The 22629-nt window shown below is 50.0% G+C and overlaps 9 protein-coding genes across 9 annotated transcripts; 4 read left to right on the forward strand and 5 right to left on the reverse strand.

Moving 5' to 3' along the window:
- Nucleotides 1–450: 450 nt before the first annotated feature.
- Nucleotides 451–5706, reverse strand: N7517_006927 (bifunctional ATP-dependent DNA helicase/ssDNA endodeoxyribonuclease DNA2; the record flags this gene model as incomplete). Its single annotated transcript, XM_056724657.1, has 5 exons — nt 451–2981; nt 3055–3316; nt 3383–3877; nt 3934–4047; nt 4090–5706. 5 exons carry the CDS (start codon nt 5704–5706, stop codon nt 451–453), a joined length of 5019 nt encoding a protein of 1672 aa, XP_056580907.1.
- Nucleotides 5707–6269: 563 nt separating this feature from the next.
- On the forward strand, nt 6270–6912 carry N7517_006928 (uncharacterized protein; the record flags this gene model as incomplete). The annotated part of the gene is made up of 2 exons (XM_056724658.1): nt 6270–6529; nt 6615–6912. 2 exons carry the CDS (start codon nt 6270–6272, stop codon nt 6697–6699), a joined length of 345 nt encoding a protein of 114 aa, XP_056580908.1. The 3' UTR covers nt 6700–6912.
- A 121-nt stretch (nt 6913–7033) lies between these two features.
- N7517_006929 (carbon-nitrogen hydrolase family protein) lies at nt 7034–8117 on the reverse strand (the record flags this gene model as incomplete). Its single annotated transcript, XM_056724659.1, has 5 exons — nt 7034–7390; nt 7464–7542; nt 7616–7899; nt 7955–8047; nt 8106–8117. 5 exons carry the CDS (start codon nt 8115–8117, stop codon nt 7034–7036), a joined length of 825 nt encoding a protein of 274 aa, XP_056580909.1.
- Nucleotides 8118–8363: 246 nt separating this feature from the next.
- N7517_006930 (exosome catalytic subunit DIS3) lies at nt 8364–11509 on the forward strand (the record flags this gene model as incomplete). Its single annotated transcript, XM_056724660.1, has 2 exons — nt 8364–8559; nt 8610–11509. The coding sequence occupies 2 exons, from the start codon at nt 8364–8366 to the stop codon at nt 11507–11509; spliced, it is 3096 nt and encodes a 1031-aa protein (XP_056580910.1).
- A 132-nt stretch (nt 11510–11641) lies between these two features.
- On the reverse strand, nt 11642–13216 carry N7517_006931 (MCT family MFS transporter; the record flags this gene model as incomplete). The annotated part of the gene is made up of 2 exons (XM_056724661.1): nt 11642–12940; nt 12998–13216. The coding sequence occupies 2 exons, from the start codon at nt 13214–13216 to the stop codon at nt 11642–11644; spliced, it is 1518 nt and encodes a 505-aa protein (XP_056580911.1).
- An 839-nt stretch (nt 13217–14055) lies between these two features.
- Nucleotides 14056–16520, forward strand: N7517_006932 (LIM domain protein; the record flags this gene model as incomplete). The annotated part of the gene is made up of 4 exons (XM_056724662.1): nt 14056–14131; nt 14184–15296; nt 15383–16128; nt 16194–16520. The coding sequence occupies 4 exons, from the start codon at nt 14056–14058 to the stop codon at nt 16518–16520; spliced, it is 2262 nt and encodes a 753-aa protein (XP_056580912.1).
- Nucleotides 16521–16873: 353 nt separating this feature from the next.
- On the reverse strand, nt 16874–18101 carry trm8 (tRNA (guanine46-N7)-methyltransferase; the record flags this gene model as incomplete). The annotated part of the gene is made up of 3 exons (XM_056724663.1): nt 16874–17538; nt 17617–17804; nt 17935–18101. 3 exons carry the CDS (start codon nt 18099–18101, stop codon nt 16874–16876), a joined length of 1020 nt encoding a protein of 339 aa, XP_056580913.1.
- A 201-nt stretch (nt 18102–18302) lies between these two features.
- Nucleotides 18303–18970, forward strand: N7517_006934 (ESCRT-II subunit protein VPS25; the record flags this gene model as incomplete). Its single annotated transcript, XM_056724664.1, has 3 exons — nt 18303–18402; nt 18495–18794; nt 18858–18970. 3 exons carry the CDS (start codon nt 18303–18305, stop codon nt 18968–18970), a joined length of 513 nt encoding a protein of 170 aa, XP_056580914.1.
- Nucleotides 18971–19171: 201 nt separating this feature from the next.
- On the reverse strand, nt 19172–21899 carry N7517_006935 (uncharacterized protein; the record flags this gene model as incomplete). Its single annotated transcript, XM_056724665.1, has 4 exons — nt 19172–19828; nt 19893–21261; nt 21310–21746; nt 21807–21899. The coding sequence occupies 4 exons, from the start codon at nt 21897–21899 to the stop codon at nt 19172–19174; spliced, it is 2556 nt and encodes an 851-aa protein (XP_056580915.1).
- Between the last annotated feature and the right edge of the window lie 730 nt (nt 21900–22629).

The raw sequence follows: 22629 nt of genomic DNA on the forward strand, positions 1-22629 counted from the left end.
GTCGAGAAGGTCTTTGCTCTTGTGAATGTGTATTCCAAATTTCGAAGGGGGATTGTTCATGAGGAGGATTCTGATCGGGGTGTTGCAGTAGGTACACATGGATTGTAGCCTACTTGAATACAATTTGTTCTTTCATCAATTCCTACGGTAGATTCTTTTCATTGAGAAGCGGAATATCGAGCGTCTTGCGTATTGATTGTTTGCAGACTACGGTGCTCTGCAATAAAAGAAACCAAATCTCATTGTAACATTTGACTGCCAATAACCAACAGGCCGCAGTGCTAATTGAAATTAACATATAGGGTGCTCATGTATTCGCCGAGCCCAAAACATTACACATGTAGGACGAATGGCCGTACCAGCGCGCCAAGTCGCGTGAGATAATAAAACAGAACACCTCGGTTTGCAGTCCAAGAGCAGAAACAAGGACCTTGATTGAAACATGATATACTAGCCCGTCAGGTCATTCACTATGTCTCGCAGGATGGGCCGATTCCCAACCACATTCGTGCCGTTGAACAACTTTGCACCCGTCTTTGAAGGCTTTCGAAGGCCAGTCGCTGCTTGTCGGGAACCTAATGGGCTCAATGGCTCACGGGAAAAACGAGCAGGTGGGTTGTTCTTGCCCTTACCTTTGCCCTTGGCAGAGCCAGGAGTCGAGGCCGCACCCGGAGACATGAGCTGCGACTGTGTGGTGCAAGAAGGGAAGAAATGCCTGTCTATCGCTCCGCTGGGCAAGTTATAAACCCAGCCTTTGCTTTCGACCAGGCGCACGTATTTGCAGAGGAGCTCGTTACCATCACGGAGAGTGGATCTGCTGCCGACAACAAGGAGCTTGGTCTGTGCGCGGGTGAAGGCGACGTTGACACGACGCCAGTCACGTAGGAGCTCGCCGACGTTGTTTTCGGCGTTACTGCGGACGCAGCTCAGAATAATGACCTCTTTGTCGCGACCTTGGAACTTGTCTGTAGTGTGCATTTCTAGATCTGGGGTGTAGTGTCGCAGGCTCTGACGGAGGAGCGAGAGTTGACTGCGGTAGAAAGTGATCACACCAATGTTGCGCGCGGGAATACCACAGGCAATGAATGACTCCACAAGCTGCGTGCAGAGGAAGACCTCCATGTGATTCACGACTCGATTTCCCTGTGCTATTTCGAGGGCTGCAGGGCCGATGGGATCAGTGTTGACCAGGCGCGTTTTTGCAGATGGCGTCAGTAGATCTTGGAGCCAGCAGGGCCTACTAGGGGTACCTGGGCAAGTTTCTCGTTGGGACTGTGACGGAACATGGCTCAAGTCCCCGATATGGAATTTCTCGAGGGCGTTTATGTTGGGTATAACCAAAGATCGTGCTGCAACCTGCGGCGTACCGCATTTGAGACGACCCGAGTAGATCAGCGTATTGGAAAGTAGCATTATTTCCTCGCACATGCGGTACTGGTGCTCTAGGTTGACCACTGAATCTGGTTGTGCATCCGAGAGCAGTTTAAAGAGACTGACATCAAGTCCTCCTTCCTGCGCGGCTTTATTCTGCACAAGCGGCGGCAATTGATAGTGATCACCGACCAGGATGAAAGTCCTTGCCATACGAATGGGACCGAGGCAGACTGGGAGAGTGATCTGTGACGCCTCATCGACAATACAATAATCAAAGATGCGTTGGTTGAAGATGTTATGGTTGACTCCGAGACATGTAGTAGCAACGACCTGCGGCTTCTCGTAAGAATCCTTGAGTTCTTCAATGGTTGATTTCGGGATTGCGGCAAGATCGGCAAATTCCTGAACATCTGGATGAATTTTGGCGGTCGCACCTATACGCAGCACACGAATGTTGTCGTCTCGAATCTTCAGTAGAATATTGTCCACTGCAGTATGGGTGTAAGATGTAAGAAGAACACTCTTGCCTTGTGCAACAAGGGCCCTAATGATATGGGCAATCGTTGTGGTTTTTCCAGTCCCAGGCATTCCAAGGACAAGGGCATAGTCTTTAGCGCTCATCACTTTATCAATAGCTTGTCTTTGATCAACGTTGAGATTGCCAGGATCGGAGATCGTGTACGAAGATGATGTGGTCCTGAAGGTGGGCGTTTCCCCATCAACAATGAGCCGCCGAAGCTGCCTCGCTTGGAACAAGTCTTTATCCATCATACAGATGAGGTTATTTCGAACAATGGCCATGCCGTTGCTGAACTCATCCTTGTCGATCCGGTAAACGAGCTCTTCACCTGGGTCTTCCAGAGCAGCAGGCTCTTCTTTCCCGATCTCCATGATTCCCCTGAAAGACTGATTTGTGACTGCGTCGAAGCCAGCCGTCTTTGATCGTGCGTTGTGAAGTTTCCGGTCCACACCAACCTTGATGTGTGATGAACTAGTATGCACCACGTATCCGTTGGCGAGAGCAAAGTGGCCTTTTTCATCCGAAATGACAATCGGTTCACCGACAGATATTTGAGATTCAGCAAAGGAGAAACCAGGAGACGCTTGTCTTTTGACAAACGTATAATTGTAGCGGTTGATCTTTGCTCCAGTGTTCTCCTCATACACAGAATTTGGATCGATAACGACATCTCCGAAGCATCGGCCCAGAGCTTCTCGCTCGCTGCTCAGCAATGTCCAAAGTTCCCGCCTGAACTTCACGAGATTGCCTTCCTCTTTGGTCAGAAGTTCATCCCATTTACGAAAGAAATCCCTATCACCGTTGTTTAGATGACCGACAGCTGCATCGAAATCCTCGCCAAGTGCGCTGGTCTCGCCATCGCCATCCTCGGAGAGCTTGTGATAAATGAGACAAGGAGTCTTGGCATAGCATCGAATACACTGACGAGCTTTCTTCAACATCGGTGGAAGTTGCTGCCTTTCGCGAATATAGCCAGCAAGGTGGTTGCGCACCTGGATCATCTGGAGCAGTTCGTGTCTGATCCCACGGATACTGAGAGTTTTTGTTAACTCGAGGTAGTAGAGAAGCCCAAATGTGACATCGATATCTGCAACGATTTTTAGCAACTAGCCAACTAGCCGAAAGAGGATCGGGGATCGAGAGAGCATCTCAGCACTTACCGTAGCGATCCGACAGAAGTAGAGTGTATAGAGCTGTTTGGGCCCTATGTGACTGGTTTGTATCCCTTCGTCCAGTCTTGAGCTCCAGCGGAACAACTAGGGTCTTCTCCATTTTATCTTCGCGACAAGCGACTTGTACCGTCGCATCAATGTTGCCTTTGAGGCCATACATTGGGGACCAGATGTGCTCCTCTACCTCAAGCAGTTTGTTGATACTCAAGTTAAGCTTAGAGCTGTTGCGGTCTTCCACCACAGACTTGGCCTATCGATGTTTTTTTTTAGCAAGGATTCTTGGCCTAAAGAGGCCTCCATCGGCCGTGAGACATACCTGTGGCTTGAGATGCAGGAAAGCATCTGCCCAGTCGAGAACAGCAGGCATCCTGCTCATGAGATATTCCACAGCTTCAGGGATACTCATTTGAATCGAGTACAGTTCTTCAATGTGTCTGCCCATGACGGTTTCGACCAATGTCCTCAACGACTCCATATCCCATTGATTTGCTTTGAGGGCTTCTTGGAAAACTTCGTGGAAAAAGACCCCGAAGGCTTGCGGTCGCTCGAGTGCGCCAATGACTTTGACTCGATCTTGAAGGACAGCTCGTCGCTGGCAGTCTATCGAGTCTGCTACGACCGTAGCAGAAATGAGGTGGTCGGGGTGAACAATGATCATGTGGTTCAAATTATCCACAACGCATTGGCCCGCTGCATTGAAGTCCCCGACCAGGTGGATATACGAGTCCTTGCTGCAGGGAGTGTCAAACCATGACTCTCGCAATATAATAACCTTGCGGTCTCGGGTTTTTTCGTCTTCAACTAGCAAACCCTGTACTTAAAGTCAGCGGACAGGGCTATATCCGGGGCAAGGGCAAGGCATCTGACCTGCTCTGGCTGAGTACGTCCTTTCGAAGTAACATATGTGCTTTTCGTGATGTCAACGATTTGGTAACGTTTGATAGCTTGTCGACCTTTTAGGTTCCTCTTTGTTTTGACTGTCTTAGCATGTATTTAAAGATTAATCCACTAAGAGTGACTAACATAGGCCGGTCCTCCTTCACCTGCTTGCTTCATAGTTTGCTCAATGGCCTCCAGGTCAAAATCATCATCAAACTCATCATCCGATGACGCCACCTCAGCTTTGACAGGTGCGTCGGTTGGGGGTTTGCTATGCATACTGTCATTTACTGGGACATTCATTGCACCTAACCTCTGCAAATATGGTCCAGTGGTAGTTGGCTTTAATGGATTGACCGGGACGGGCTTTGCGTCGCATTTTGCAAGTATTTCCTGCAAGTTGTCGGTAATATCGTCATATTCATCTTCAAATTCATCGAATTCATCGCCTTCTGGTTCGTTAATCGTAGTGTTATGGGGTATGGGAGGTTTGCTGTTGAGTGTTGAATTCTCTTTGGGTTGCCATGAACGAGACTTTTCTGCGGCAAGGTCTGCCCAGCTAGAGGATCCCAGAGAAGCAAACTCATTAGATGCATGTGCCGGCTCAATGAAAGGATCCTCTGAGGCATCGGCCAGGTCCATCAGATCTTGATCAAGATCATCGTCTCCGAACTCGGAGGACGACTCTTGCAGAACAGGCAGTTCCCCAGGTCTTACTTTCTCAAGCGATGCAGATGGGGACTCAGCGGTTTCTTCGTCAGCTTCGTAAAGCCTATGCTCCTTGGTAGGTGAAGACGATCGACAACGTCGCGCATCCATATGTTGGCGTAGAGGCGACGATCCAGGTGGACCCGCATCGGCAGGGGCCATGTGTATACTCTTCTCAATCTTCTCCATAAGATAGTTGATCCTTGATGACTTAGATTTTCCAGATTCCACATTGCTGTTAGCTCTTTGAAACATGCCGCGATTGGGACCAACGTCTAGTCTATTGACTCGTCGTCGTTTTGTCCGAGATGTGGGGAAATTGGTGGTGCAGCTAATCGCACGTCTCAGCCCCGAGGAGTCTCGACTTGTTCTACCGGAACCTGGTGTCTGGGGGGAAGAAGAAAGAAGATTTGCGAGCCGCGGCGGTGGAAGGTCATCCGGGCCATCAACCATGTTTTTATCCATGTAGTTGTTCCACAATTCAGCAGCCATATCATGCTGCGGTGTCTTGAAGAGGGCTTGTATTGAATGAAGGTCAAGGGCTTCTTTTTCCGCCTTTTTCTTATTCGCGTTCGAGGGAGAGCCAGCAGGCGAAGAACTGTGCCGGCGCTTCCTGCGACGACCTGCTGGTGTCTGGGACGAGGTGTCTGGGTTGGAGCTGGCAGGCACATGCTGCCAGATGACATGCTCGACTGGAGTCACCTCCGGGCCTGGCGCGGGATCAAACGAATCCTCAGCGTTGCTGATCAAGTCCGCTAGAGGTATCCTGTTCCCCGGAGTCTGAGGGCATTCTTTAATTGGCTTTGATTCTTGTATTTGGGGTTCCGTTGCTTGAGCTTCGCAAGGCGGAGGGCATCCTTTGTCAGATGACGGCTGCATCACATCTGCTGCGCCGTTGGAGCCCGAGCTCTTATGTTCTTTGCTCCCATTAACTGATTTCGTCTCGTCTTTCGAAGTAGCGTCGTCGGGAACTACTTCGCCTTCTTGGAAGCGAAAAGCGTCCAATTTTGTTCGTGAGTTTGAAGATATGGGGTATGCATTGTTTGTTGCCATTGCTTCGATTCGGAAATATCCAAGGACGCGCTCAAAATTGGTAAAGATACATTCCGCGCGAAGCTGTAGCAGGACAATGTCAGAAATGGGGATGAACTGGGGGTCCGAGATGAAACATACCAGGTAAAAGAGAGTATTTACCGATTCAATTACTTTTGATGTTCGTGTATATGGAAAGATGAAACGAATGGCGAGTCCAGCGCCCTGTAGGCGGCCTGGGGGAGAGGACCAGATGTGATAAGAACGCGTCGCGTGTATAGTTCTGACACCTATTTTTCAAGGCAGGAGCAGATTTATGCCTTAAATGGCAGGTGTAAAGGCGGACAAGAAAAATGCCCAAAGTAGACTAGCGCGATAACTGGACAGCTTCCCGGCCTTTTACGGCTTCAACATCAACCCGCCGAAGCACCCCTCCACTCTCCTACAAGAGGCAACATATCAATTGAGATCGTCCTTGCCACTTGAATTCAAGGGGATATTTTCACTCGTGTGACTCCCACCAATTTTCTCGCACGCTAGTGTTCCTTCGATCGGCCCCAACCTCCTTCACCCCCATCTTCAAGATGACTGCTCGGCCATTGTCGCACATCCTCCGGGCGCGCTGCTTGCTACGCCAGCCCCAGAACACCCAGGCATTCTCAACTCGATCCAGCCTCTATGCCGCGGACCACGGTGACCACTATGATCCTCCCACCGGCTGGCTGTTCGGCATCAAGCCCGGCCAGAAGTACGTGAAGGAAGGCTGGGAGAACATCTGGTACTACGGATTCATTGGAAGCTTCTTGGTCGCTGGTGTTGCATACGTTTTCAAGCCTGATACTTCGTACGTACAATCCATATCCCGACGTAGCGCCTAAGTATTGGCGTTTATGCCCCTCGCACAACTGAAATACTGACAATTGCGATAGTATACAAACATGGGCTCTCGAAGAGGCCCGACGGAGACTGGAAGCTGAGGGCATCCTTGAGGACCCTGACAAGGTCAAGAAATAAACGCCAAATTTGTACACTGTACATAGAGATCAAAGAGGGACTATTTCCATTTATGCCTGTACTACCTGCGACGGCAGATATGATGTTCCGGTCTCGTTCTTAGACAGGATTTTTTTTTGCATGCTCATCTATTTTTGTTTGTTCCTTGTTGTATCACTTTACACTTTTCGAAGTTTCTTTCCCTCATGTTGGTTATAGGTGCCCCGGTCGCAAAAGAAAATGCTTATAATTCGCACTAAGTACATCATGAAAGTTGATATCTAATAGACTCTTCGCGAAATGTACTAGGACCAAAGAGGACGGTGGCATTTGCCTCGCTGTTCACATAGGATTCTCAAATCTCTGGATATAGATCGGTTCTCCGAAGCAACGGCATTTCACGCCTAACCTTTGCCACAAGATCGAGATCGATATCGGCAGTGGCAATCTTTGGTTCCTGGTGCTCATCTCCTAGCTTTGCTACCACTTCACCCCATGGGTTGATGATAACAGAATGACCATAGCTTCGTCTCTTCTCATTATGAGGGCCAGCCTGCGCAGCTGCAATCACGTATGACTGGGTCTCAATAGCTCTTGCTCGTAGCAAGGGCTCCCAATGAGCCTTGCCCGTCGGAACAGTGAATGCCGATGGGTATGTGATAATTTCAGCATTCTGTCGCCTCAATGCCAGGCTCATCTCTGGAAAACGTAACTAGATAACCCAGCATGAGTAAGAAGTCGAACCGCCTGATGTCCGATATAATGTTAAAATTTATTGCGCTTACATCAAAACAAATGCTTAGACCAACACGCCCTATAGGTGTTTCAAATGGCCTTGGAATTTGTTGTCCCGGTTGGACGCTCCTACATGGTTCGAGGTTAGCGAATGATGAGTCAAATATCGGATCTTCGTATCGAAAAAAAAAGAAAAGCTTACGCGCTCTCCTTAAGTACAGGTCCATCTTTGATATCAACGTCAAATAGATGGACTTTCTGATAGTTTTGGGTAATGGTTCCCTTGTCGTCGATCCAAATCAGTGAATTCTTGAGCCTGGTTTCAGAAGCTACTTCGTGAATTCCAACATTGATGTGAATATTATGTTCCTTGGCATCTCTCTGTAAGGATGACACAAAGCTCGCCCTCTCTTCAGACTGGGCTAGAGAGTACGATTGCTCTGCCGAGGATGCAATATAGTCCGATGCCTCTGGAAGAAACAACACCTAATATATATGAGCTGTCTATCGGAGATTGGCAATAGAATATGTACGATATCACCTTGGCACCTGCTGCAACGGCCTTTTGAACCAGCACCTTGCACTGAGCTAGATTGGAAGTTATGTTGTTCGTCGAGCATAGCTGCCCCACGGCCTATATCGAAGCAGGTTGTTAGGCAAAGTGACTCACGCCCGATGGATGGTGCACATACCGCTAAAACCATAGTGCTTAAATTTCAAAATTTGGGAGGAATCTGAAAGCAAGTTCTTTACAAGAAAATACCTTTGTAGTAGCAATGAAATGGCATCTTTTGACTCCAAAGTGACGACTCGTATGCTGACTCAGCTAGTTATCGCGATGATCAGCGATAACCTTTCTTCCCGCCAAGACTCTCACCTCGGATCTTTTACAAGACACACAGGTTTTGACAGATTCAGCAACTGCCAGACGGTAGAATCTTATCGTCGCAATGAAGAGTTTAAGGAGAGACTTGTCTGCCAACCCGCAGGCCGCAAATGTTACCAGCAAGGTCTTCGTCAGGTCCACGAAAAGTGGAAAGGTGCAAAAGATTGTCCGCGAGCTCTATTTGAGAGAAGATATTCCTTGCTCTTCTAAGCTCTGCTCACAATGCCCGACGATTGCGCCGGCTGATGCCAATGGAAACAGTAAGGAAATTATTCTAGTGATGGTGGAGCAAGTTGCTAACACGAAACAGTTGCGCCGTTCATCCTATCCGATCGCCCCGCCGGCACAAAGGCATTCCCGCGAGGCCACTATCTTGTTCCAGATACAAATGCGCTGCTTAACGGAATGGATCTTTTCGAGCACACTGGGGCCTTCTACGATGTGATTGTCCTCCAGACCGTCCTTGAAGAATTGAGAAACCGATCACTACCACTCTACAACCGTCTTCTGGCCCTCGTCAAGTCAGAGGAAAAGCGCTTCTATCTCTTTTTCAATGAGTTCCGCCGAGAGACTCATGTTAGGAGGGGTCCGGAGGAAACAATCAATGACAGGAACGATCGCGCTGTGCGCATGGTAGCAAGCTGGTACGGTTCCCACTTGCAACAATCAGCGAGAAAGGGAAAGAAAGAGAAAGCAATCCCGGCAATTGTAGTCATCACTGATGACAAAGAGAACCTTCGGAAATGCAAGGAAGAAAATGTGGCGGCCTTGTCGCTATCCGACTATGTCTCCGGCTTGGAGGGGTCCGAGATGTTGCTGGATATGATCAGCGAGTCAAAGGATGCGCGAGATGCCAAAGAAGCAACTCGCGGAGAATTATTCTACCCCGAATACTTCTCAATGTCAAAACTCACGACTGGCCTGCGAGCCGGGACATTGCACCAAGGAGTGTTCAATGTTTCTCCTTACAACTACCTGGAAGCCTCCGTCAAGACCGCAGCTTTCGATAAACCTCTTCTCATTCTGGGACGTGATAACAGTAACCGCGCTATTGCAGGTGACTCGGTTGTGGTCGAAGTACTACCAAAGGACCAGTGGAAGAGCCCCTCGACTAAGATTGTGGACGAGGAGGCCGTGACCCGTAATGATAATCCTGATACTGAAGAGACCGAGGCTGTGGTGACAGATAGAGAACGCAAAGCTCTCCAGGAAGAAGTCAAAAAGGCTCATGGCAAGAACTCGGATGGCAAGCCACAACCCACTGCGAAGGTTGTTGGTGTGATCAAGCGCAGCTGGCGTCAATACGTTGGTCACGTTGACTCAAACTCTACTGGCTCACAGGCCTCTGGCAGACGGCAACAAAACGTTTTCTTACTGCCCATGGATAAGCGTATCCCGAAGATCAGAGTACGCACAAGACAGGCTAGCGATATTCTCGGCCAGCGTATTCTTGTCACCATCGATTCTTGGGACCGTGATTCGAGATACCCTACCGGTCACTTCATTCGTTCTCTAGGAGAACTCGAAACCAAGGGGGCCGAAACCGAAGCTCTACTGCTTGAATACGACGTGCAGTACAAGCCATTCCCGAAGTCTGTATTAGACTGCCTGCCATCCGAAGGACATGATTGGAAGGTCCCTGTCTCGAAAGAAGACAAGGGCTGGAACGGCCGGAAAGATCTTCGAGACTTACTTATTTGCAGTATCGATCCACCCGGCTGTCAGGATATTGATGACGCACTTCACGCGCGCCTCCTGCCAAATGGGAACTTTGAGGTTGGTGTCCACATTGCGGATGTATCGCATTTCGTCAAGCCCAACAACCCAATGGATCTCGAGGCTAGTGTTCGCGGAACCACCGTTTACCTAGTCGATAAGCGTATCGACATGCTTCCGCATCTTCTTGGCACAGATCTGTGCTCTCTCAAACCCTACGTTGAACGATATGCCTTCTCAGTTCTCTGGGAGATTACACCTGATGCCGAGATAGTGTCTTCAAACTTCACCAAGTCGGTCATTCGCTCCCGAGAAGCATTCAGTTACGAACAAGCCCAGTTACGCATCGACGACAAATCACAGCAGGACGAGCTGACCCAAAGCATGCGCACCCTCTTGAAATTCTCCAAGGTTCTCCGTCAGAAGCGTATGGACGCTGGTGCCTTGAACCTTGCCTCCCCGGAAGTCCGCATTGAGACAGAGGGTGACGAAGTGGGCGATCCTTTGACGGACGTCAAGACTAAAGCTATGCTCGACACTAATAGCTTGGTCGAGGAGTTCATGCTTCTCGCCAATATCACCGTTGGCTCGAAGGTCTACGAGTCCTTTTCCCAGACGGCCTTGCTACGTCGACACGCCACTCCCCCGCCTCAGAATTTCGAGGATCTTCAAAACCAACTCTCGAAGAAGCGGAACATGGAGCTTGATGTCTCCAGCTCGCGAGCTCTGGCCGATTCCTTGGACCGCTGCGTTGATCCTGAGAACCCATTCTTCAACACCCTGGTCCGTATCTTGGCTACCCGCTGCATGACCTCTGCCGAATACTTCTGCGCGGGTGCCTTTGCCGAATCTGAATTCCGTCATTACGGTCTCGCCTCGCCCATCTACACCCACTTTACTTCGCCCATTCGACGATATGCCGATCTGATGGTTCACCGGCAATTGGCTTCTGCCATTGGGTATGAAGGCGAGGATGGACACGCAGTCATCGAGGGTGTCAGCACCCGCAACAAGCTAGAAGACATCTGCCGGAACATCAATGTCCGCCATCGCAATGCACAGCATGCTGGCCGCGCTAGTATTGAGTACTACGTGGGTCAGGCTCTCAAGGCCCGTGGAGAGAAGATGGCTGCCGACGGTGTCGATGCGGGTATTGAAGAAGAAGGTTACGTGATGCGTGTGTTCGAGAACGGTGTTGTCATCTTTGTTCCCCGCTTCGGCATTGAAGGTGTCGTTCGTCTGGAGGACTTCGTCCTGCCCGGTGAATCTGGAGCTCGTTCTGTCGCCGAGAGACGGGAGCTAGCTCCTCACCGCACCACAGACTTCGATAGCGAGGAATACACCCTTCGTGTGGAAGAGAAGGGCCACCCGGAGAAAGAACGCAGTGTGACTGTTGAACTTTTCCAGAGGGTTCGTGTCAATGTCAGCTCCGTCAAGGAAGAGGGTCGTGGCGCCGGCAAGAGACGGGTCCGGATTCTGGTTATGGAGGCATGAGCCAAAAGCTACATCCATGTAGATTAGATATAGTGTCAAAACGGCGTTCAAATCAAATTAATGACAAACGTTTGTCTGTTTTTATATGTTCATTTTGTCTGGCATGTCTGTACTCTGCGCTATACAGCTATATCAAACCTTTTTCAAAGTAATCATTCTGCGAACTAAGCTGACCGGAGCCCATAACGGAGCAGCCATTTCAGTGGCCCCCAAGACCTGGGAAATAGTCGCAGGGAGGTTTTGCTTCTTATTTCCGCCGAGACTTTCAGTCAACGGGCCAGGCTGGACGTCAGAATCACGGCGTCCCTGAGCACGCTCCAACTCGCCAACCTTCCAACCACGGACAATCCACAAACACAAGGAAGCACCAAGATACATGAAGCCAGTAAATAACTGAACACGCAGGTATGAAGTCCCGCCACCAACATCATGGCTGCGGAGCTGAAGGGCGATAGCCTCGGAGACAGTGCAAGGGGCAACAAGCGTGAGCCAAGTAATGCTTAAACCGGAAGGGAGGTCTCTGATGCCAATAATCTCCGCCAGAACGGGAGAAACAGTAGCCCAGTACGTGCCTGCGACAGTGCCCACCAAAACGGCGAAGAAGCATACCACACCCATGCTATCAGCAGAAGTCCAGATGGCAAGACAGAATACACCGCAGAGGAAGGTGAGGAAAGTGGCAATATTAATGCGACCAAGCCGATCGCTGAACATGCCAACAAAAGGACGGCCGAGACCCTGACCGAGGTTGAGCAGCGCAGAGGCAATACTTGCCTGATGCGACGAGAGGCCGACAGAGAGAGCAAAGTTAGCAACGCTGAACAGCAGCGCCACGTAGCCAAGCATACTGAACACACCCCACCCAAGGAAGAGCAAAAACTCCGGACGACGCAGAAGAGGAAGATGGAAAGCCGTGAATCTACTACCGACGGCCTTATTGCGGTCCCGGAGCAGGTTACAGCAGACCAGGTTCACGACGCAGGCAATGATACCCAAAATTCGGAACGCCCAGCCCAACCCGTAGCGTGGGATAATGGCGCCCACTGCGAGGGAGTAGATCAGGCCGCCGAGACCAGACCCGGCCGCATTGATGCCCATGGCTACGCCACGATGCTTGTCAAACCATTGCGGGGTGATACCGACACTGCCCACGAAGAGGAAGCCCATGCCCCAGCCGAAACAGACACCTTGGCTGAGGAAGATATGCCATTTCTGGGTTGCGAATGAAGACCCTATTAGAGAGAGTGTTTGGAGGAAGATGCCCGAATTGAGTACAAGTCGTGTACCCCATTTTTGGATCATCCAAGTGGCCAATGGGGCTACCAGAAGGGCACAGGAGATACTCAAGCCGCCTGTGAAGGCGTATGATAGGGCAGATGTGTTTGGGAATACATCGTGTGAGAGGTAATGGCTCAGAAAGACTCCGTAACTCTGAACATTAGACCTGTTAGTAAAATGACAGTGAAAAGGCAAAGATTGATGACTCACACTATTAATACCCCAGGTATGCGCATTAATCCAAAAAACACAGGCGACACAGACCCAGCCATAGCCACCGTCCGGGGCCACATCGCGCTTATATTTCTCATCTTCACCGATGTCCAGTGGTGCCGACTGCGGGTGCAACTTCTGTTCCTGCTTTGCGCTTTCTCGGTCTATATCATCCTGGTGCGAACGGATGATATCAATTGGCATATTATCTGCCATGGTATCACAGATACAAGCCCAGCTTGTTGTTGTTTTATGAGATAACGAGCTTCTTGAAGAGTAGACCGAAACCGGTTGCCGTTTTTATCATAATATGGAGGTACATATATAGTGAAAAGAAATAAGAGACCTAATTTAGCACGCTAACAAAAAGCAGGGGCTAGATTTCAATTAGTTTATTGGTAATCGTTGGAGTCATCGGATTATCAGGCTTTCGGACTGATTTCCGCATATCCAAGGAACATTTTTCGAATAGACCACAAATGCCCGGGGCCTCGTGGTTTATTACAAGGTTATTTCCACTCGGCGATATTGGACCAATGAAGGAAGCTGATATACATAGCGACATGTGTCCGCGGCTTTACTTGGCTGTGGGATCTCTGTGCCGAGAAGCCGATGCGGAGAGAGTCCAAACCCCGGAGAAGGGTAGATGTGGGGGATCTTTAGTCATCTGAATCTCGAAGTCTAATTAGAGACTTTATGGGTATCCATAGGGCTGAATCTTTGTCAAATATAAAACTACGGAGTATATATATTTGGAATATGCACGGTATGTTGTCCAATATAGGGCTTAGTACGGAATAGGTATGTAGGGCTGAATGGAACTAAGCCCTTATCAGTACCTTGATAGATAATGATGAGTCATCCGTTGCCTCGCGACGGGCCCCAGGAGTTTGTTTGGAGGGGGAAGAGCCCAATGACGCTAGCCAACTCAGACCGTCAAGTGTAGATCGCAACTAGACTCTTCTCATCCTAGTCCATCTTGGTCCTTGGTCCTTGGTCCTTCGTCATTATCCTGTACTTAACCGTATTTCTCATTCCTTGATCCTTGCAATTCCATGATGCATAAACATAACACCGGACAGAGGAAGGTCTCACCTCCTGGCCCATCCTTCATGTCCAGTGATCAAGTTTGTAAGTGACTCTTTGGTGTTGGACGGCTCGGAGCTGATACGTGAGTCAATAGCAACATACTTGAAGGACTTGCGGGCAAATCGTCCTGCCCGTCCGACAGGATCTCGTCCATACCCAGGTAGAGCAGCCGCATCAACAAGCGACCTACCTGATAGCCTTCCTCCAAGGGCATCCTCGGCATTTTCTATGCACAGCCCGGTCGAAGATGAAATTGAAGATCACCGACGTTCAGACAGCGCAATGTCCCATCGCCGGACAACCTCCTATGTGCCTGGCGGCGGCGCAATGGGTCGTCCTTTAGCTCAGGAGCCACGCACGCACTCGATCCGGAAGAACGTCTTTCCAGCACAGATTCATGCACGTACCATTCCCATTCCGGCATCCTCAGCTCTGCCTTATCGTGAAAATGGTCAACGACGACACGAAAAGGAAGAGGCACGGGCACTACGAGATGCCTTGCAGAAAATGGATGTTGAGGACGATGTTGGTCTTCACCAAGCAGCTCAGGATGAGGCCACAGAGCTAGTTTGGATGCACCAGAATCCTGGTCAAGCTTTCAAAAACCCTTATGCGCCATACCAAAATCCTGATGCCAACAGGCGCAGCCAGAGCCCTGTCCGAAATGGCTCGCAAGAAACTATCCCCTCGACCAATAGATTCAGTCAGTCGACAGGGTCAATTGTCTCCTCTGATGGTAACTCTAGCCCTGAGTCAGCACGGAAACGATCATCTCTGGCTGGACCCTCAAAGAAGAATCTCAAAGTTAACTTTAAACTACCTGATGAGGAATCCGAGCAGTCTGTTGCTCCCAAATCGCGTACCGTCAGCAGTGATTCATCTAAAGGAATTTTCAGGAACCCGAACGACCAAATCTACGAAGAACCCATTGATACTCAGAAGGAACCCGAAGCAAAAGCAGAATTTTCGAAGTCTGACTCGTCAGCTTTGAAAAACAAACCGCGCAACGCGCTGGGGCGTGTGCCTAGGCCACTGCCTTGGTTGCAGAATAGAGCGCACAGCAGCCCTGTGATGGATAAAATCTCGCGGTTTGAAACCAACAAGAACCCTCCCACCCAGTCGCGTAACGCCGGATACACTCGAAACGAAAGCGCTACTCCTCCTCCCGCTCGGTCCCACAACGCCGGTTACACTAGAAACGAGCCTAGTACTCCAACTCCCCCCCCGAAGAAAAGAATGAACTTGTCTCCACCCCGGATGGAAGAGAGAGACGCAGTGATGATATCCGCGCAGCTACCAGCAAAAGACGAGGAGACCGCAGTGAAAAGTTACCAATGCCTTCAGCCGTCAGTGATCGAGTTGGACGCCCAATCGTGAGCTTCGACCAAACTTGGAAACCAAGCGATCAACCGAAGCCTGATCGTCCAACCCTACCCATCATTGAAGTGGCAGCACCGACCATTGAAGTCTCACCCCCCTCAATCGAAGTCTCTGAGCCAACTCCAATTCCCGTGATCAATGTTCCGGACATCAAAGTACCCACCATCTCCGAGATAGAGGCTCCTTCCAAGAAACCGACCAGGCCGCTACCCCAGTCGACGAGAAGCTGCCCAACTAATCAGGCTTTCCCCAGACAGCAGGGATCTGATTCGCAGAGCCGTTGGTATTCGCCCTATACACGATCTGGTGTCCCGACTGCAAGCTGTGAGCTATGCACGCTTCCCATTTCCGGGAAAATTGTGACCGCTGGCGGATGTCGATTCCACCCGGAGTGCTTTACCTGTTTCCACTGCCACACAGCCCTCGAATGTGTGGCTTTCTACCAAGAACCGGAGTCTAGCAGAGCCGAGAGGTTAGCAACCGAGGCTGATGAGCATGATCATGAGGCCCGTGTGCCACGGTTCTACTGCCACCTCGATTTCCACGAGATGTTCAGCCCCCGTTGCAAGAGCTGCAAGACCCCTATTGAAGGAGAAGTGGTAGTGGCATGTGGTGCTGAATGGCATGTCGGCCACTTCTTCTGCGCAGAGTGCGGTGATGTATGTGTTCATTTCCTTTCTGATCATTTCACACGTAAGACAGCTGACGATTTCTCCTCATATAGCCCTTCGATTCCCAAACTCCCTTTGTCGAAAAAGATGGCTTCGCATGGTGTCTCCACTGCCACTCGCGCCGCACCGCACCACGTTGTCTGGGCTGCAAGCAGCATGTCATGGACGAGGTTGTCATTAGCGCAATTGGCGGCCAGTGGCACGAGAACTGTTTCAACTGTCACGAGTGTGGCGATGGTTTTGGTCCGGAGGGCCGGTTCTTCGTTCGTGAAGGCGAGCCCAAGCGAACAGCCAAGGGCCGCGTGATCGGTGGCCCGGTCCAACTGGCGATCTGTGAGAGATGTGAAGGTATCCGTCTCAAGGCGCCTGGGATGTGCTAGACTGCAATCTAGTTGTGGGGCCATGACCACCATATTTTAACGAGATTACTGCTATTATGAAAGATCTACGCATGATGTCGGTGTTTGATTTTTGCATCACTTCATTTTATAGTATGTGTTCTATAACCCCTTTTTTTCCGGGGTTCATTTCGGGAGTTTGTTCGTTTTTGTGTTGTGTTTTTGTTAGCAAGCGAAGATTGCCAGCGATGTTGGAGTATGATATTGGCAATGCATCTAGAATGGAGGAAAACGCCTCAAACACCTCTCTTATCATCATATCATTAAGATCACTGATTCCAATAACTTCCCATGTTCTCTCCTCTTTAATTAGGTATCTAATTCTCTTCACTCCTTCAAGCAGGCCACTCAGGGTCAGCCTTGCGCCTGAAAACAGCAACATACTTGTTGCCCTTATTTCTCGTAACTTTCTTCGACTCCTCCGTCTCATACTTCATAACCCGCACACAAGGATCAGCAGCAAGCTCTTCCTCGGAAACCCGCTCAAACAGATCCTTACTGCTCGCAGGAGGAGCTGCCCCACCCTCCGGTTGCTCTCCGTGCAGGAAATGACGCAGGACCCAGTGATGATACTCCTCAACATCGGTAATGGTGTACAGCAGACCGCCAGGTCGCAGGACAAACGCATACTCGGAGTTCAGGGACTCGGAGATAATACGGGCCTTGTGCTTACGAGCCTTGAAGTGCGGATCCGGGAAGCAGATGAAGATCTTGGAGAGTTGGTGGTGGCCGAAGAAGTTAGGGAGGAACTTCATGGTGTTGCTGCGGATAGCGGTGATGTTTTCGAAGTTTCCTGGGAAGAGTTTCTCCGTGCCGATTTCGTCATCGTTGGCTGGGACTGGGGCCGGGGTTGATTCGGTGCTTTCAGGTTGCGCGGAGGCATCTTGGGGTTCGGTTGATGATGGGTTCGCGGCTTTGTTCTTGAGGCGTTGTTGTTGGTTGCGCAGGGCGTGGATGCGAGAGCTGAGGTATTCCAGCACTGAAATGCGGATTTCCATGCCTGTGTTTCACTGTTAGTTTGTAGTGCTCATTTATGGCGGGTACAATATGGATTTGAATATCGCTGCGCTGTACTTACCGACCATCAAGGTATCTGGCATCAATGGCGCCAGGCCAACCATTAGTCCGCCGAAACCGCATCCAATATCCACGACTTCGACTTCCTTGGTCAACTTCCGCCCTCCGCTGAGGTTCGTTTTGGATGTGTCTGGATCCACGAATGCAGGGTAATGGGATGACCAGTCCATATGCGCGGGGCTGATGGGACTATTGAAGAATCAATTAGCTATCAGTACGCGATCGAATCCGTAGGAATTGTCGCCAGTGAAGCTCGAGAAGCACATGGATATTCCCATAGAAATGATTTAACGTGAAATAGGCAAAAGACGATACATACTACTCTAGCCGGTGGTCAGAGAAGGGATTCGCATGCGCGCGCTGACGGAAGAATTTCTTCTGTGGCATCTTGATGATGGAGCCATCGGTGGATTCCTGTTGGGCCTGTACATTGCGACGGTACTCCTCGCGCTTGATGCGCTTTGCAGGGGGATTTTGGGTGGCCATTGTGAAGAGCAGAGGTGAAGAGAGAAATCGAAGCCGAAGTCGACGAAATTGAGAAAATCCCGGCCCCACCTTTTACTCCACAGCTTGGAGTCGACTTTCTTGTTCTCTCTCTCTCTCTCTACATTGTACTTATGACTTTACTACTTCTATTTGTCTATTTACTTTTCATCCCTCAACCTTGACTTCTTGATATCCTTCAACATGACAACAGCCCCATTCCCCTTCCCACCAACTTACAACTTCCCCCCTTCTTCACCCCGCAACCAAATACAACAACCCGACACTCACAGCTCGAGAAATGGTCATCTCTAATCCAATCATGGTGCCGGCACCACCGTCAATACCGTCTCTCCCTAATCGACGCCGTTGAAACCCCACTCTTCCACAACACAGCCCTGCGCAAGCGCCTTGATCTGCGCGAGGCCCGCGCGGTCATCGACTGGATGACCAAGAGCGAAGAGGAAGGCGGCGGCGGGCGCCGAGCGGAGTGGATCTCTGATGCTGGGGGTATGTCGTCTTCCGGGGGCTTGGGAAATGGTGCCGGGCAGGGGCCAAAGGCTGTTGCGTGGATTTGGTGGAGGAGACCTGAGGAATGGGCGGATGTCTTAGTGGAGTGGGTTGAGGGAACTGGGCAGAGGGGGTCAGTTCTGACGGTATATGAGCTTATTCATGGCGAGGGGGCTATTTCGCAGGGTGAGATTCTCTCTTTGATTGTTGGTAATGGTGTCTATGGTTTGTGCTGATTCGCGTCTACAGAGTTCCATGGCATGGATACTGATGTCATGCTGCGCTCGCTGAATGTCTTGGTTAAGAGGGGCAGGGCGCAGATTTTTGGTGGTGAGGGCCAGGAGGGTGTTAAGTTCTTCTGAAGAGCTCAAGATGAGATGCTGGGATTTCTCTATGGGATAAATCGTGGCTATTCGTGACAAAAACAAAGCGCTTCTCATGTGCAAGTCAAAAGACATGTCAAATCACGTCGCCGATACTCCAAACTTATACACAGAATCCATGTTCTTGGGCTGAAAGCCCTAAGTGGACCAGGGGTGTAGACTCAATACCTTGGTATCAGTCTACTCGTCCGTGTTCTCGATCATCTCCTCAGTCAGCTCGTATTCGTCGGTGGCACGTGTCTGCTGCGACATGGCCATATCCAGAAGCCAGTCAACTCGGACAATCCGTGGAGTCTTCTTGATATCAAGTGCCAGTTGACGGAATCGAGGCCAGACTCGACCATGATTAGCTCCGGCGCTGCTGAGAAGGAAGACATCCTTGCGAGCAGGGCTGTCGTCTTCCGCTTCGCTTTCGTCGTCGCTCTCCTCCCGCCGGGAATGATTTGCTATAGCCAGACGACCACGGAATAGCATGCATTCTCCTCCGTTTGTTTCAACAATAGACTTGAATGCATCGAATCCGCCTCGAATATCCTCGACGCAATAGATGCGATAACCCTGCAGCATTTTATTCTTGTTCTTCATTGCGTTTGTTGTGGCAGAAGACAGGTCAAAATTGTACTTCTTCTCGGCTTCTTTATCCTTCAGAGGGAAGTCGGAGGGGTCAAGCAATTCCTCCTTTTTTAGGCAACTAGTAATGAAGTCTGTGCTCACGATCATCGGCGCATACGCGAGTGCATTGACGAATTTAGTGGTCCGCAAGATTGATGGTGCGGCCAAGTGACTGCATCGTCGGGCATCTTGAACCACCATAATACCGAGATCTCGAAGGCCTCGCTGTCAAAGTGTCAGTAATGAATATTGAGCCAATCATGTTTATAATTGCAGTAGACAAACAAACCTTGTCTGCGTCTTCTTTCTTCTCGTTGCCCTTCCCTACCCATCTCTGATAGCCAGTAATCAGCAGGTGCATAGCAATTGGTGGCCGAGACTTTTTCTGTCGTTTGGTCTCCACTGCCTGTTCGCCTTCGCTCTCATCCTCGGCTTCAAGTGAGGCACGTTTCTTGTTCTCCTGAACCCGGCCCTCGTCTGACTTTCGTCTGCCACCGTAGATAACACCACCCACGCGTTTCCTTTCCTTTTCGTACAAGGCAAGATCTGGGGCATATTCGTGGAGTCGGGCAGTTGCTGCATCTTTCGACTTCCGGCTACTGGTCGACGATGGGGTCTCGTTTTCTTTGCCCTCGGACATGATTCGAGTTCGTGCAGGTGTTTGGATGGGCCGGCGCGACTTCCCATTTCCCTGCGGAGTACCATGTGAGGTTTCCGCGGCATCCTCATCAATCTTCCGTTTCTTCTCCGCGGGAGGCTGCACTGAAACCATATTTTGGTCCTTGCTCTGCATTGCGCGCCGCGGGCTATGAGCAACAGTCTCCCCGGACGAGAAGAAGACCTGCTCCAAAACAGTGCGGTCCAGCTGGGTCTGGCCTGCGACTTCTCCAAGATTAGTTCGCAGAGGGAAGTGACTGTAGCGCTGGTTTGAGGCCGGCTGTAGCCTCCATTTTGCGTAACTGTCCTCCAGCCAGAGGTGATTGACAACTTCAAGGCCCCATTCCTTCGCTGCATTGCATTTCTCACTCGTTCCATGTGCCGTAATCAGATGGGTGTTTTCTTGCTTTAATGTTTTGGTACATTCTGCACCTGCTGCTGCGATCAAATTCTCCAAGTAGATTCTTGCTTCGCCAACATAGTTGGACAAACTGATCTTCAAGCCTTCAAACCCGGGGATACCAGTGCGAGAGATCGGGTAATGCAGCAGTCGCCTGAGGGGTGAAGTGTATGTGTTGAATGTCATGAGGCGGTAGAGCCATGCGAGATTCCCAACATCTATGTTCAGTCGCGATGCCGTGCGGTACGCAAATCCTTCTCGATAACGACAAATCAACATGTCTGCCCCATCAATATTTGATGTCATCTTGGCACCGCCTTGTTCAAGGACAGATTGGATTGATTCCTGCAAGTGCGAGCCGATTCCAAGATCCGGAGACAGCATAATGGACTTCCCTTCAAAGACACTCCGCTGGCCTGGGTTATGCGCCGAACTAGATGGCGTGGGCAGCTTAGCCGGATCTGTTGTTGACGCACCAACCAAATCCTTATTCTCCTGCCATCGGATTGGAGTATCAGGACCCACGCGCAAGATCTCTGGGTCTGGAAGTGTATATGGGCGTTCGTCGATTCGTCGACCAAGTTTAAGGCAGTCATCAAACCTGTTCTCAGTCAGCGAGGGTCGCTGACTAGTGTCCCATGAAACTCACCAGTGCGGTAGTACAATCTTCACGTTCAATTTCTTCGCCTGAACAATGCGCGCCTTGTCGGAATCGGCCGTGAGGTCCACCAAGTGTGTAACCATCTGAGAAACTCTTGGAGCGTACAATCCACCTTTCGCGACCACGCCGCCTATGATCGCATCCTTGTCCCCCTCGGGTATATCACCGCAGGTAACCACGACATCATTCATGAATAGCCGCGGGTCTGGGCTGTATTGGCGGGGATTCGCCAATTTTCGCTTCGTCAATGAGTTACTCACCCACTGTGGCTTCACCACAGGGATCAAAGCATCACAGGTAGTATCGTAGGCTTTGAAGTCAATCGTGGTAGAGATCAAATGGCTGAACTTGGCCACATCGGGGACCTCGGCACCGGGTTGAACAATCAGAGGCTCGCCGCCATTTTGCTCGAGGATGGTTGCGAGCTAGGCGATTATATTTTGTCAGTCTAGTTCAGGTTGTACTAGTGGCAGGAAAACACATACCTGCTCCGCGGATTCTCTCGAAAGATCCTTGGAGCATACAATGCAGAGGCAACACTGCTCGAAGAGCTTAGACTCTCCATTTTCAGCTGCCATGGCCTTCCTTGGAGATTAAGTATGCGATCGAAGAGCGAGTCGTTGGAAAATCTCAAAGAGAGTCACATCCAAGTGTAAAACCAGAATGAGGCAATCAGGACGCGCTCACGCGTGTCAGGAACGCCGGATCACGTGCACTGGCGCGCGGGGATTATTCAGATAGATCTCGTTTGATCTATCTATTTAGAATCGACCGGCCATTTTTTGTCTTATCTTATATTTTTTTGGAATTCTATGAAATTATTGTCTTATTACTGAAAAGAAAAGCCCAATATCTGTACCGGGTATGTATATTCGTCTCCCTATAAAACCGAAAAGGGGGAGAAATATCTCGACATCTAAACAGAATATCTGAAAGGACCACTCAGAAGACATCACAAGGTAGTCAAATAAGAAACTTCCAAAGCTGTGTTTGGTATGGATATGCTTATGACCTGCCGGTCACCGATTTTCAGTTACAATTTTGATTTCGCCGTAATTGGGAGCTTTAGCTCAGGATCACTCTCTCTTCATATAAAAATAGAAAATACTGATCTCTGTACAACGTACTCCGTATGTTTTTCATAATGTTTCGTTTGTATACCTTAGGTGCCAATAAAACATTCAACTCGATTTATGCTCTCGATCAAACAGACCTGGGGCTTTTCAGACACATTTAAGATAGCTTGCTCAGAGACTGGTTTCCCCAGTGATCAATCAGGTGTGCAACGCATGATCTAATGGCTACAAT

Source organism: Penicillium concentricum (assembly GCF_028827145.1).
Source record: "Penicillium concentricum strain IBT 3081 chromosome Unknown utg000002l_segment0_segment0, whole genome shotgun sequence".
Classification (NCBI taxonomy): domain Eukaryota; kingdom Fungi; phylum Ascomycota; class Eurotiomycetes; order Eurotiales; family Aspergillaceae; genus Penicillium; species Penicillium concentricum.